This window comes from Corythoichthys intestinalis, chromosome 21, assembly GCF_030265065.1.
Source record: "Corythoichthys intestinalis isolate RoL2023-P3 chromosome 21, ASM3026506v1, whole genome shotgun sequence".
Taxonomy (NCBI): Eukaryota; Metazoa; Chordata; class Actinopteri; order Syngnathiformes; family Syngnathidae; genus Corythoichthys; species Corythoichthys intestinalis.
In genome coordinates this window covers 15,629,837-15,645,125 of record NC_080415.1, presented here as the reverse complement: position 1 = coordinate 15,645,125, position 15,289 = coordinate 15,629,837, and the positions used below count along the sequence as shown (strand labels likewise).

Below are 15,289 nucleotides of genomic sequence, written 5' to 3'. Positions count from 1 at the left end.
CATCATAAAATCTTAAATGTTTCACTGGCATCAGAGCAATACAGCTTTAATCTGGGTGTGCCTGTATGGTGGGTGCATGTATTAAAAAAATGTTCTGGGGGGAAAAAAAAAACATGAAACCTTGACGTAAACACTTGTGTTGAATAGTTATGTCACAGCAGGCATTACAAATAAGTTGTCTGAAGTGTACTGTTAAAGCTACAAGTCATTTGGGTTAGAATGACATGTTTGCACAGTCGTCATATTGATTTTTTTAATGTTGCACATTTTTCAAGTCATACAAGCCGTTATAAATGTTCACACTAGAATTCTTATTGTTTTCAGGATCTTTTTCAATACTTAATGTTTAGACTGCATGTGCAATTGTTAAATTGAAAGCTGGTAAATAAATTTAACGAGAAACGGTTAATTTGTATTCCATGCATTGATTCAAATTTTCAAATTATACAACAGTCCGCTTGCGCGAATTTATCGTCATTTATCGTTATCGAGGTAAATCTGCTCAATTTATCGTGATATGTACTTAAGGCCATATCGTCCAGCCCTAATGGAGGGCTCTGAAATTTTCATCGTAGGTGCATGTCCACTGGAAGATAGATAATCTAAAAAGACAAATCCAGAAATCACAATGCATGATTTTTTAACTATTTATTTGTGTGATACAACTTCAAATAAGTATTTGAACACCTGTCTATAAGCTAGAATTCTGAAAGACCTGTTAGTCTGCCTATTAAAAGTCCACCTCTACTCCATGTTTTATTCTGAATCAGATGCAATTGTTTGAGTTCGATAGCAGCATAATGACATCTGTCCACCCCATACAATCAGTAAGACTTAAACTTATAACATGGTCAAGACAAAAGACACCAGAGAGTAAATTGTTCACCTACACTAGAATGGAAAGGGTTACGGAGCAATTGCCAAGCAGCTTGGTGAAAAAGGTCCACTGTTGGGGCAATCATTAGAAAATGGAAGAAGCTAAACATGACGGTCAATCTCAATCAAAGTTCAGACCCACGTAAGATATCGCTTTGTGGGGTCTCAATGAGCTTAAGAAAGGTGAGGAATCAGCCCAGAACTACATGACAGGAGTTGGTCAATGACCTGAAAAGAGTTGGGACCACCCTTTCCAAGGTTACTGTTGGTAAAACGACGTCATGGTTTGAAATCATGTCTGTACAATGTGAGATTTTTGATTCAGCATTTATTTGGAGAGAGATTTAAAAAAATCCTTTTTCACAACTGCTTAGAGAACCAGCTGACAGGCTGAATGGGTCGCCTCAGCCAAAGGCCCTGTCACCCAGACAATCAAATTTAATGCTGTCGATAACTAACCCTTTCCTGTTTGGAAAGCCCCTCTCAACGCCATTTGATTGACAGACCATCCCTTTCGGTAAAAGCAAAAGGCAAAAGCAAATGCAATGACAAGCGAAATAGAAATGGCAAAGAAAATAATAGCCATCGTTTTATCCGTTGGTGTTTTTCCAATGACAAAGAGTAAAAGTCATTGACAAAAATTGCCATTGTCTTTTTGTTTGTTTTTCATTGAAAAAAATGTAAAAGTCAGTTTTTTTTTATTTGCGAATTTAATCACAAAAAGTGATAGTCAATGACAAAACATAGTTTTATATTTTCATTTATTTATTTATTCATTCATTTATTGCTGTTTATATTTATTTGTTTATTTATATATTCATTCATTTTTTAAATTTTGGTACTCATGTGATTCCATAGAAAATCAGTGAAGAATGAAAAAAAAAAAAAGATTATAATGATCATAATTGTGTCGCTCAATTCAATGAGGCATGTAGTATCCGTTGTCTATGGTTACTGCTAGACATGTGCCGATTACCGGTTTCAAGGTATACCGTGGTATGAAAACCTCAAGATTTCAAAACCGCCTAATTGTGTTGTTGTTTAGCAATTTTTTAATGTCCCAAAGATGCATGGAGAAATCCCTCGCGATCAGCAATAACACTCAACCCTCACCCACCGGATGTTGCTCAGTGTCAGTGAGTCAGCTGTGCTATACATGGATGGAGGAGGTGAAACTCCTGAACTTTTTCCCCCATCGAAGACAACGAAATCGCTGGTATGGGAATACTTCAGCAACAGAAAAGTTACAGACGGCCGTGGCTTAGAGGAGGAGGGCCAACCGACATGTAAAATATTTTTGCAAGGGTGGTTGCCGAGGAGGCAATACCTTCAATATGATTTTGCATTTATACAAAATTAAAGGTTAGCAAACAATGTCCCACCAGCTACGAGACTTAACTCCAGCGTGTTTAGTGTGTCTAGCGGAGGTAAAACATGTGTTTTTTCTCTCTGGCAACTGTCTGAGTAAGCGAGTGTGTGTATAATTTAAACATGATATGAGTCATACATACGTGCTTTTTATGGAAAATAATTATTTTCGTTCTAATGGTAATAATGTTGAGCTGTGGCTGTGGGTTTAGGCTCACCTAAAGGACTGCATTTATTTTAATTTTATTTAGAATATTTTGTTTGTTTTAAAATGTATTTTAACTTAACATTATACTTATGTTCCATTTTACTAATATGTTTTGAAATATAAAAATCCTGCTCAAGGGAAAAAAAGTTTTTTTTTTTTTTTTTTTTAAATCCTAGATATTTCAAAGTTACACATTTTACAGCTGTAATTGCAGAATATCGTACCGGCACATGCCTAGTTACGGCTCGCTATAAAAAAATGAGTCACGCATGCGTGAAATTGATCACTGTAAGATGACATCTGTAAGTATAACCAACAAAGAAAATAAATGCATAATTATAAGGTTTTTCTCAAAAAGATATTCACACAGTATATTGGAAACCCAACATCCTACTACGATATGTGAAATGTGTCACTTCATGAAAAAAATAATGTAAAAGAGTATAATGTTATGGCTTCATAACAGTATTACATAGCTAATCTTTACATCGTCTTTGCACATGAATGATCTGAAAGTGGGATGTAATTCTCCTTCTAAGACTCTGCCGTACAATGCTTGTGTAGAACAGTGCCGCCTTGATAAAGCCCTGAGTTGACGTTGCATTGTTCTTTTTAAAGGGCAAACTGGTTTGGAATGAATCAACATTTGTGCACGCCATTTTAGTCTCCATTTCCTCAAGACAATTTACAATCAATTCCACAAAATAGATAAAATTGTTAATCAACTACAATACATTGATTACAGTAACTCATTACTAGTGCATTTAATTACTGGCATTAAATCTTATAAGTCACTAGGAGTGGGAACCTCTTGGTACCTCACGATACAATACGATTTGCGATACAAAGGTCACGATAACAATGATCTGACGATACAATGATAATCGATACATTGGTCAGGAAATGATTCTAGGATATTCTACAAACAACTAATAAACAGAAAAACAAGCTTCTGCTGTGAATTGGAATGAGTTTATCAATAGTAGACGTCTAATCCATTTGAAGTGGGAGGGATGGCAGCGAATGAATTCGTTCATTCGCTGCCATCCCTCCCACTTCAAATGGATTGAACGTCTATGACCGGTAGTGGCAGCCAATGCCAGGCAATAAGGTAATTTTGTGCCATTTAAGGTCATTTACCTGTTGATTTTCAGTTACTTCCTGTTGATTTAGGGGTATTTTATGGGTCTCTCCCTGTTTATATAGAGTTACAGAACAGGAAATGACCTGGGAATCATCCAAATGAATAGGCAGTGACTCAAACTCAACAGTAAAGGGCCTGTAAATGCCCTAAAATGAACAGCAAGTGACCTCTAAATGCCCTGAAAATCGGACAAAATGACTGTGAATGCACCTGTTTCGAATGAATTACATTCGCAGTTTATATGGATTGGGCGTCGAGCACCGTCAATGCAGACTTAGAGTTAACTGAGAAACTATTATGGTGGAAGATTTTGGTAGCAATTTGTTGGTTCTTTTTTTTTTTTTTTTTTTTTTTTAAGACATTGACACCTTTTAAAAATGATTACTGGATTCTTGGCAGGAGCATATTGATAACCTTTTGGGATACAAAGTATCACAATATAATCACCATTTCGATATTTTGTCACACCCCTATAAGCAGGGGTGAAAGTGGGACAGATTGGTCAGGAACGCAGTTCCGGTATAAGATTCAGGGCCAGAACGCAGTTCCGGTATAAGATTCATGGCCAGAATGCTGTTCCGGTACACGGTGCTTTGATTCCGAAAATATGACAACAACTGTCAAAACACTATGTAAAATTTTTTAAAACATACTGAGATGCCACACATGCATTTCAGCTCCAAAAAGAAAACAATCTACCTACATCAGATTTACATACACAAGTGTTAACAACAAGCATAATAAAGTGCTTGTGTAGCGTAATCCGTTTCCACCAATATTTATTATTGATTTACCATTTTATTCCACGGACGGCATGGAGGTTTCCCCAGCTGCTGCAGTTATCCAAGCCTGACGTTGATGAGTCACATCAATGTGCGAATGCACGCAGCAAAGCAAAATGCCTGGACTCATTTATCCGTTAAATCAGCAGAGCTGGTTAGCTCTGATTGGTTCAAATGTGCATCTTTTCAGGAACAACAACAAAAAAAGCTTGTTGAATTGATGCGACAAAAAAAGGGCAATGCAACATATAATGTAAATCTTTAAGAGCAACAAAAGAGTTGAGCAGGCTTATTTATCATATTTAATTTTATTTGCTCTGATGGGGAGGTTCAGAACATCTTGGCTGTCAATGTGCACTTTGGACTTATATTTGTTAATTTATGTTAGGCTATTTATTCATTTCCTTATGATTAAAAAATAAAAAAGTCAATGTTTGCGCGATTTTCAAAATATATTCCATTTCACTTTACATAATATAGTCATTTGTATTTATTTTTTGAATGAATATTACTTCTATCTTTATGATTTAAAAAAAAAAAGAATGTTTACATTAACTTCAATTTGAATATACTAGTATATCCTATATTCTTAAGTAGTTTAAAATTGAGATTTGGCATTTAGTATGTGAGGAAATGACGGAAAATAAAAATTAGGAGATGGAGGTTGGGGTTATTGTTGTTTTTGTTAACTTTTATTTTGCAAATCATTGAAAAAAATTTGAATGAAAAATAAATTAATAAAATTTCTGGCTCCGTGGCGACCTTCACGCCGGGGAGTTCTGGCAAGAAATTTTAGCCACTTTTACATACCTGTTAAGTTGTAGAAATTGCAAATAGGGAGATTTCTGTTTCCCAACCCTGATGACGCGCGCGCGCGCGCGACAATCGCTAAGACAAAATGCAACCATTTTTTTTCAAGTTCATTTTGGTCACAACACTTGTGTAAAAATTAACTACACTGTCAAAGAACCTCTTTTTGGTGGCATCAGAGATAGTCTTCAACTTGCTCCATGTATTGTCTGGCATCATGTGATACTGCTATGTTGCCTGTGTCTTGCCAGTTCTCCTTGTTCCTGTAATCAACATCTAGGATATCCTCAGCTTTCCTGATCACATCCATTTGCACAAATTTGGACATCAGCTTCCTCAGCAGCCTCTTCATCTCATCAACCATCACTCCAATTAGGGTTTCGTGAGACTAAATCAGCAAGATTAAAAACATTAATTACATCGTTTAGAAAATTAATCATATTTGTTTTTAAAAGTATCTTTGTCATGGCAGTTTTTTAATTGAATTGTAATCTAGAATTGAAACTTTATATTTTTTGTTTCAGCACAGTAATAATGATATAATGTAATAAAGTGTATAGTATACACTTTAGCTTTAGCATAATAGCGAATCTAAATGATTAAACTTCAAGTAAGTAACGATACGCTTTCTCACTTAAATTCATATATTGTGGGGGTAGGACCGCAGTGGTTTAATATTCCATGATGTTTGATCCACGAAAACACAGAGTAAAGCAGCGACTTCTTCCTCGTCATCGTTCTCCCATCATTAGCTCTAATGCTATTAGCATTAGGCTAGTTAGCTCTCGCTGGCAGGTAAGACTTACGGCAATTACGTTGACGAACGTCGTTTTTCCCGAATACTGGAGGCCGACCAGGGTCAGCTCCATCTCTTCCTTCCAAAATAAAGACTTGAACCAGTCTAAAAGCCGGTTTATTAGTGCCAGCATCTTGGGAAGTCGGTGGTGCTTCGCCTCTTCCCTCCCTGTCAGATGTATGGGTTGGGCTTTTCCAGCTCTGAAGGGGAGGGAGGGGAGGGAAGTCGGAGACGGCCAGGCTATTCGTTGTTGGTCACTTTCCGAATCGGGCCGAATGGTATCGTTACAAAACGGTGACAAACAAAAACGTAAAAAAAAAAAAAAAAAATTGACATTTTTGGAAAATCGGGAGATTTGGCTTTCTAATCGTGAGGCGTGAGCATTGGGGTCAAAATCGGGAGTCTCCCGACCAAATCGTGAAACTTAACAGGTCTGCTTTTACCCCTGCCTATAAGTCACCCTGGTCATTTCTGGTAGAAGACCACTGAGAAACTCAACTTGTGACTTGCGATTTTTCCATTCACCTTTCGAACCACTGCCCTGCCAGTGAGAATTTAGGAGTTTGTGTTGTTGTTTACCTGCGCAAAGTAGACAGCATTTGACCCGTGTGCCCTGACAGCTGGGTCTGCTTTGTGTCTCGCAGGGCATGAAAGGACATGGGAGCATACGGCCGGCCCAAACAACATTCATCTGACAGGATCGGCCAGAGGACGACTTGCCAAAGGACGAGTGACAAACAGATGCCAGCAGTGGATCTGGCAGCGAGCAGGCGGATTCTAAAGAAGTAAAGCAGGACTGGAAAGGGGCCGGCTTGTATGGGAGCCAAATCTCCGTCCAAGACACACCGCATCGCCTCCATCCACAGCCTCCGTCCGCCTCCTCCCTCCTCTAGTCCCCCATTCGCCCTTTGTCACTCACATGGGAGTGACATAGAAGCCGGTGAGTGACCGGGGGCATCCAGGTAGGGATGTCGTGGAAGAGGAACTACTTTGCGTCCGGCGGCGGAGCGGTCGGCGGGGTGCAGGGCCTGGCGACCCCGAGAACAATGACCTCCATTGCGCCCAGCAAAGGACTGAGCAACGAGCCGGGACAGAACAGCTGCTTCCTGAACAGCGCTCTGCAGGTCAGTGACACAGTGACTTCCAAATCATAAACCTTAATCTGCAAACCTGAAATCTAAAATCTTACCCGGCCAATTTCCCAACCTCAAACTTCAAGCCCTAACACAAATATTTGTTTGCCAGGATATGTCAGTTATACATTTTTAATGTTTTTTTTTTTAAAAACTCTTTTATTCCCAGCCATTGTTCAGAAGACATCCTCTTCTCTACCGGCCATTTATGATGAATTTGACAGATTTTTCATGTGCCACAAAATATTGACTATTGTTCTGTGACTATATGAAGACAGAATTCACAAAAAGAAAAATTAGATTTCCATCTTTCATCATTATAAAAAGTTTATTTCTGCTCTTTTTAGTTCTTTAGTTATGATCAGTTGAAGTAGAGTAGCCAAAACTTTTACTCAAATAAGAGTAGTGTTACTTCTAATTAAATACTCAAGTAAAAGTAGTCATCCAAAAATTTAATTAAGTAGATGAAAAAAAGTACTTGTTGAGAAGAATACTCAAGTAATGAGTAACATTGTGAGTAACTGCTTCTAATGCAGAGGTCGACAATATATATGGCCCGGTGTCCCGGACTTACTTTTAAAACTGTCAGGGCTGTCAGGGGGTTCCGTTGCCGGGATTGGCGATGCGGCGGCGTAGGTTTGGTCGCCAACGGGCTTACACTCATAAGAGATTCACACGATTACTGGGTTCTAGATCACATAACTGATTTGTGTACACTCTACCCCTTTCAATCACTTAGCTTATAGTCTTATAGACACCCCCACCCCCATTCTCCTCTTTCACTGGCCAATAGGCCCCCACATGGTGTAAACCGGAAATACATCTCGCTGACGATAGCACCAGCATATTAGTAACTAGTTTAGATGTTCAATGTATTTCTTGTTGTTGTTTGTGTATGTGTTTCTTTTCTTTCTTCTCTTGTATTTCTTTTCTTCTGTCCCCCCATAATCCCTTCCTGTTCGCTGCTTTGTCATAATAAAAAGGTATTTTGAATGATCACAATGGGAGTATGTCAGACTCTCAATGTGAAACATTAAAACTGTTCAGAATCCGGGCACTTAGACTTCCATTCTCTGTGTCAAACAGCTGAACAGGACAGGTTTTAAAAAAAAAAAAAAAAAAAAAAAAAAAAAAAACTGTCAGGGCCACCAGAATGCTCCAACCACTGACCTGGTAGGGCGAGTAAAAATAATGTGTCGGTTTAAAAAAAAAAAAAAAAAAAAAAAAAAAGTCTTATTTCACATTAATTCCCAGTGGTTCCGCATTTTAACAACGTTACGCAATCCCGATTAAAGACAACCTTACAGTCTATGCAGCAAGCCACTGCTCTCCGTGGGGAATAAACACACCTCGTTCGCTCGCTCCCACACGAACGCGCTCAACCTGTTTACTGGTGTTAATTGATTGTCAGTATCTCATTACCAACCTAATGTTTTACTACAAGACGACATGCTTCTGAAACCCCCAGCACCCGGCAAAGCACCCGGGGAAATAAGTTCACTCAAGAAAGAGAAAGTCACCGGGGAGTTGAGAGAAAGCGAAATCCAATATGAAATGAAAAGGGAGAGAAAGTTATAGCCCCAGTGGCGAGACCACTGGAATTGGCTCGGCTACGATGAGACAAGAAACAAGGTTTAATGTGAGGTGTGCAGCTCAATGCCCACATATGCAGACAAGTAAGTTAGAGAAATGTTAACGAGTATGAAGCCTGTAGTATGAACATAACATGGTAATTCATCCGTGTGACTACGATGAAAATAATATCATTATAACGACGGTGTAGCTTGAAAATTGTTAGCCATAATTGCCTTAGTCATCTCTTTGACTTCCATGGTGCAAAAATCCGCCAAGTGAGGAGATGGAGGAAGAACCGGCTGTATTGGCATGATTATGGAATGATTATAGAATCGAAATAGGATTATTTGCACTAGATTCATGTTTTTGCACCGTTTCTCTTCACTTTGCATTTAATCTACCCAAAAAAATTTCAATGCATTTATTCAGATTTAACAGCATTGGAAAAAGACAATACATGGGATATGCTTCTTCCCCCAAATGTATAATTAAATAAAACAAAAAACAAAGAAAAAACCCTTATATGTATATGTACAGAATGATATGTCATGTTATTCAGCAAATTGTTCTTTTTAGGGATTATTGGGATCAATAACTGACGTGTTGACCTGGGCTAATGGTTAATTTACCTTATTGTCTACCCCTGCAATGTCAGATTTTTTTAAAATAATGGAACATTTTTTTCTCAGCACAACTTCATCTATGTGAACTGGTATCATTATACTCTACTACAGCCTATTACATGACAATATTTGGCCAAAAAGATGACACAAAAATCATTGAATTCAATCCAGAACAACACTATGAACATCAACCGTCCAAAGAGTATGAGTGCCCTCTAGTGGAGAATAAACATTGTTACCTTTCAATGGTATAAGCCGTCTTGTGGTTATTGTGGCGACGTCTCATTGGTGAAACTGAGGCAGCCACTGTCGGCATCTCTGTCAAAAATAAAGGCAATATGTAAAACAAAGAGGAAAAAAATGTAATGGCTCTAGTGTATCCCATAGTAGCATAGTAAGAGTAGTGTTACTTGTTCACAAATCTACTTCAAAGTAAAAGGTACTGCATGTTAAAACTACTCTAAAAATTACATTTTTCTCAAAGGGAGGTTGTTCCCCAAAATGTCACAATAAGGGGCCCCAGTTGTCCTCTCTTTAATACAGTGCACTCGTCCTGTCCCATGTGCAGAAAAACACTCCCAAAGGATGATGTTACCACCCCTATGATTCACAGTAGGGATGGTGTTCTTGAGATAGTACTCACCATTCTTTTTCCTCCATACACGGTTAGTGGAATTATGACCAAAAAGCTCTATTTTACTGTCATCTGACCAAAAAACTTGCTCTATGACTCCTCTGCGTCATCCAAATGGTCATAGGCACACTTAAGATGGACCTTGACATGTTCTGGTTTAAGCAGGGGAACCATGACGTCTTAGTGTATTACCGACAGTAACCTTAGAAACGGTGGTCCCAGCTCTTTTCAGGTCATTAACCAAGTCCTGTCATATGTCAATCTTAGGATCATTGAGACCCCAGGTGATATCTTACATGGGACTCCACTTCGATTGAGATTGACCGTCATGTTTAGTTCCCTCCATTTTCTAATAATTGCTTCAACAGTGGTCCTTTTTTTCACCAAGCTGCTTGGCAATTGCTCCGTAGCCCTTTCCAGCCTTGTCGAGGTGAACAATTTTGTCTCTGGTGTCTTTGGGCAGCTCTTTGGTCTTGACTACCGTATTTTTCGGACTATAAGTCGCAGTTTTTTTTCCATAGTTTGGCTGGGCCTATGACTTATACCAGGGGTGGGCATTACGTCGATCGCAACGCTAGTGTGGGTAGCTCGCAGCATCAAAAAAAAAAAAAAAAAAAAAAGTTTTTTCTAAAAATGTACATAGTTAATCATGTTATGTGAGCAAACATAATTTACCGTCCATTTTTTATTTATATTTTTTTAAATGTACACAGTTATTTGTGTTTTGTGAGCAACATAACCTCATATGTTGCTCACAAAGCATAATTACTGTAACTGTACATTTAATTTTTTTTTTTTTTTTTAGTTCACCCTCCTCTCTTAAGGTAGATCGCGGGAGGTTGTCTCATTTAAAAGTAGATCTTGGAGCAAAAAACTTTGAGCACCCCTGACTTATACTCTGGAGCGATTTATGTGTGAAATTATTAACACATTATTATATCTTTTCAGATGTTATTTTAGTGGTTTGGGTAAACTTGTTAGCATGTTCTATATGCTATAGTTATCTGAATAACTCTTAATAGCTATGTTACGTTAACATACCGGCCACGTTCGCATTTCATTGTTCATGCATCATGTAACATTATCATTAGGGTTGTTCCGATCATGTTTTTTTGCTCCCGATCCAATCCCGATCGTTTTAGTTTGAGTATCTGCCGATCCCAACATTTCCCGATCCGATTGCTTTTTTTTTGCTCCCGATTCAATTCCAATCATTCCCGATAATTTTTCCCGATCATATACATTTTGGCAATGCATTAAGAAAAAAATGAATAAAACTCGGACGAATATATACATTCAACATACAGTACATAAGTACTGTATTTGTTTATTATGACAATAAATCCTCAAGATGGCATTTACATTATTAACATTCTTTCTGTGAGAGGATCCACGGATAGAAAGACTTGTGACTTTTTATATTGTGACTAAATATTGCCATCTAGTGTATTTGTTAATTTTTCAGTAAATGATACTGTAGCCATGCCCAAATGCATGATGGGAAGTGGAACCATGACTGTGCGTAGTGCTACTAATTGATATATCTTCTCTGCGTTGGGAAATAACATAAGGTGTTAAGAAAAAGATCAATTGCTACCTTGCTTCCCCGCATTGCTTCCCATGATATTTCTAATCATAGGGAGAGGGATTGTAAGGCTTTAGCCAATTAAAAAAAGGCTCCAAAGGCTGCCAAATTTCACTCTACTCATTTTACGCTGCCTTTTATCTCTCTATATAGGTAAGACGGCGCCATTACAGATTTAGCGCGACAATGCGTGGGTGGGTCGTGCAGCGCATGCATTAATTGCGTTAAATATTTTAACGTGATACATTTTAAAAAAATAATAATTACCGCCGTTATCGGGATAAATTTGATAACCCTACCTTAAGCCTAAACTAAAGACTCTGGATGAGTGTAACATATTATGTTTGTAACGTTAAATACAATTAGAAAACGATTTAATTAAAAAATATACTGTACATATATTAAAAAAAGGCATGGCCGATATTTTTTTGCCGATTCCGATACTTTGAAAATGACATGATCGGACCCGATCGATCGATCGGGACATCTCTAATCATCATACTGTATACTTATTCAGCACGTTGTTCTCTATTGTATTTTTATTTTAAATTGCCTTTCAAGATGACATATCTGTTCTATGTGTTGGATTTTATCAAGCAAATTTCCCCCCAAAATGCGACTTATACTCCGGTGCAAATCATATATGATTTTTTCCTCTTCGTTGGGCATTTTATGGCTTGTGCGACTTATACTCAGGTGCGACTTATAGTCTGAAAAATATGGTTTTACTGATTGTATGGGGTGGACAGGTGTCTTTATGCTGCTATCGACCTCAAACAAGTCCATCTGATTCAGTATAATACATGGAGTGGAGGTGGACTTTTAAGAGGCGGACTAACAGGTCTGTCAGTGTAAGAATTCTAGCTGACAGAAATGTGTTCAAATACTTATTCACAGCTCTACCACACTAATAAATTGCAAAAAAACTGTGCATTGTGATTAACGGATTTTTCTTTTTAGATTCTCTCTCTCACAGTGGACATGCACCTACAAAGAAAATTTTAGACTCCTCCATTTCTAAGTTGGAGAACTTGCAAAATAGCAGGGTGTTCAAATACTTGTTTTCTTCACTGTAAATGTAATTGAGTAAATGTATCTGGTTACTACACACCTCTCCTCTTTGGTAGTGTACGTAAGTGTTCCACAAAACGTATGAACATGTCTTTGGTTTATTTATGTATATTTTTGCTTTATTTTACGACATGATGTCTGCTGCCAGCTCAGCATAGCAAATAGAATCTGTTCTCAATTTCTTTAGCAGAATAAATTATGGTTGACTAAAATAAAATTAAAGGAAAATTGCTGATTCAAGACCTCTTGGCTAAATGATAGCTCCTTAATTTTCCCCCTCCGTTTACACTTAAAGCTCCTTTGGGAGGTTTTAAAACCTAAAAGCTAGTAGGGATGAGTGACAGCCCCCCACATGGACACCATGTAAATGACAACTTTCGGCTCGCTTAATAGCGATCCTGATTACGCACACTAACACAAACACTCGCACACATAGCAGTTAACAGAAAATTAAACGTGACAGCGAGATAAGCTCTGTATTAATGAGTGTTTGCATGTTCTACTTTGCTTTTGGCACCATTCAAGTGACTGTGTGTTTGTTTGCGGAGATGCTTACTCAGCGCGCGCGCACACACATCCGCACACGCACGCTTACCTCTCAAGACGTCCAGCTGGCAGACGCATACACCTCCATGTTCCAGATGAGGAGATGCTGGATGCAGAGCTAATCTCCAGTGAGGTAGGCAACGGGGCAGAAGCTTAGTGCAAGTTGGAGAGAGGGTGGAGGAGTTGATGATGAACTGTTGAAGAAGCAGCAAGAGGGATGATGATAAGATAGAAGTTCATAGTCACCCCAGTGCAACTATTTGAGATCTTAGAGATATCACTCCTTTTTTTTTTTTTTTTTTTTTTGAGTGTGTCCAAATCCAAAGTGTCCGCCAGCAAATTAGGTTTGTTTTGCTCTACATGTTATCTGATCTCACTGGATTTATTTTTTTATTTTTTGCCACAAATTGTGGAGATAATAGCCGTCGCTTGTCGGAACAAATGATCCCCTTGAGTAGCTCTCTCTCGCGTGCTCCCTCGCTTGCTATTTTTGACAACAGCAAAATGCACCTGGACAGGCAACGAGTTGGAAAAAGCATGTCATGTTTCCACGGCAACTGGGTGCCAGCTTCGAGTGACACTGGCAAGGGTTTTTTCGAGGATGTTTACATTCAGTTACCGTGTGAGGAAAAGCTTATATTTCCATGTCTTCATTTTTTTTCCCAACAGGAGACAATCAAATTAAAAGAATTCTCGCATGTTTGACAAATTAATAAAAAAAAAAAAAAGATTTTGAGTTCATTTGCTCACATTCCCTCAACAGACAAATATGCAGCATTAATTTTAGGGTTGTCCTGATGTGATCACGTTATCAGAAATTGGTATTATAGTTTTCATTAGTGAATGTATGGATATAGTGTTAGCTTTGTGGTTTGTATTACGTCATCCATCTGTCTCACGCGCCAGGCATGACCAATAAATCTACACTGTAAAAAACAACCTATAGAATTTACTCAATAAAATTAAGGTAACAATTCACACTCAGTTTGATAGTGTGAAATTTAACCAATTTTACTTAGTAAATATTATCTAAATGCATCAAAAATATTATACACAAATAATTTGGGTAAAGTTAAAACAGATTATATCACTTAATACCTATTAAAATTGAGTATTATTTACTCATGATTGTAGCATATTTGTATTGTATATTTTACTAAATATTTTAATAAATATTAATTAAACCATCAAGTTAATTATTACTATTGCAGATAAGGTTTGTTTTACCCCAAAGCCTTAAGTCATACACACAATTGAAACATTTCATTGGCAACGGTTTTTTATTGACAATTTGCTCATTAAACATTTAACAAATTGTCTGCCCAATATAAATTGCATGCAAACATTTTTTTCGTCATAGTATGAGTTAAAGTACAGTATTAACTTATGAATATAGAACACAATGGCATCAGTCCAAACTAAGTAATAAACAAAAAACATGAGTTTAAGAACAGTTTTAACACTAGTGCATCTTTCAGTTTGAGATACAAATAAGGCAAAAATGCTCTCCCATAGCTGTTTGAACCACACAGGAGTGCTATGTTGTAGCATGATAACCTACAGTGCAAAACAGTTTCATGAAATAAATGAAATGAAAAACATTATTAGCAGCAGAAAAGACTTCCTAGAGCAGGAGTCACCAACTCCAGTCCTTGAGGGCAGTCTGCTTTCCATGTCTCCCACCTCCAACACACCTGAATCAAATAACCAGGATCATTATCAGGCTACTAGACAGCTTGCTGATGAGTAGTTCCTTAACAGTGTTGTTAATCTTACTTTAAAAAAGTAATTAATTACAGTTACAAATTACTTCTCCCAAAAAGTAATTGTGTTAGTAACTCAGTTACCTGAGTGTAAGAATAATTAGTTACTTGGCAAAGTAACTGGTGATAATTTTCATGTTTTTTTCTCTCTCAAAAAAAAAACAAAAAAAAACAAAAAAAAAAACAAAAAACGGGCACTGCGGATATTGCGATAACGAGATAGTAACCTTTGTTATATTTGGAAGTCAATAATGTTGTGAATGAACTGTTAAATTTGTTAAAATTGCTCCTGTTATTGCATTAGTTCCCTTCTGTCTACTTTCAACATGTGTAAGTTTTAAAATTGTTTTATCATTTAAAGATAGATTTAAGTCA

At 37.5% G+C, this 15,289-nt stretch overlaps 1 protein-coding gene across 2 annotated transcripts in view; it reads left to right on the top strand.

Annotated features, from left to right (window-relative positions):
- Positions 1 to 15,289, top strand: part of usp54b (ubiquitin specific peptidase 54b) — a 111,672-nt gene that overhangs the window by 31,520 nt on the left and 64,863 nt on the right. For both annotated transcript variants that reach the window (XR_009061820.1, XM_057827086.1), the window contains exon 2: positions 6,629 to 7,108. Coding sequence is in view for 1 of the 2 variants with exons in the window: in XM_057827086.1 (XP_057683069.1) it covers positions 6,953 to 7,108 (156 nt within the window). In the remaining variant the exon portion in view is untranslated. The remainder of the gene's footprint in view (positions 1 to 6,628; positions 7,109 to 15,289) is intronic.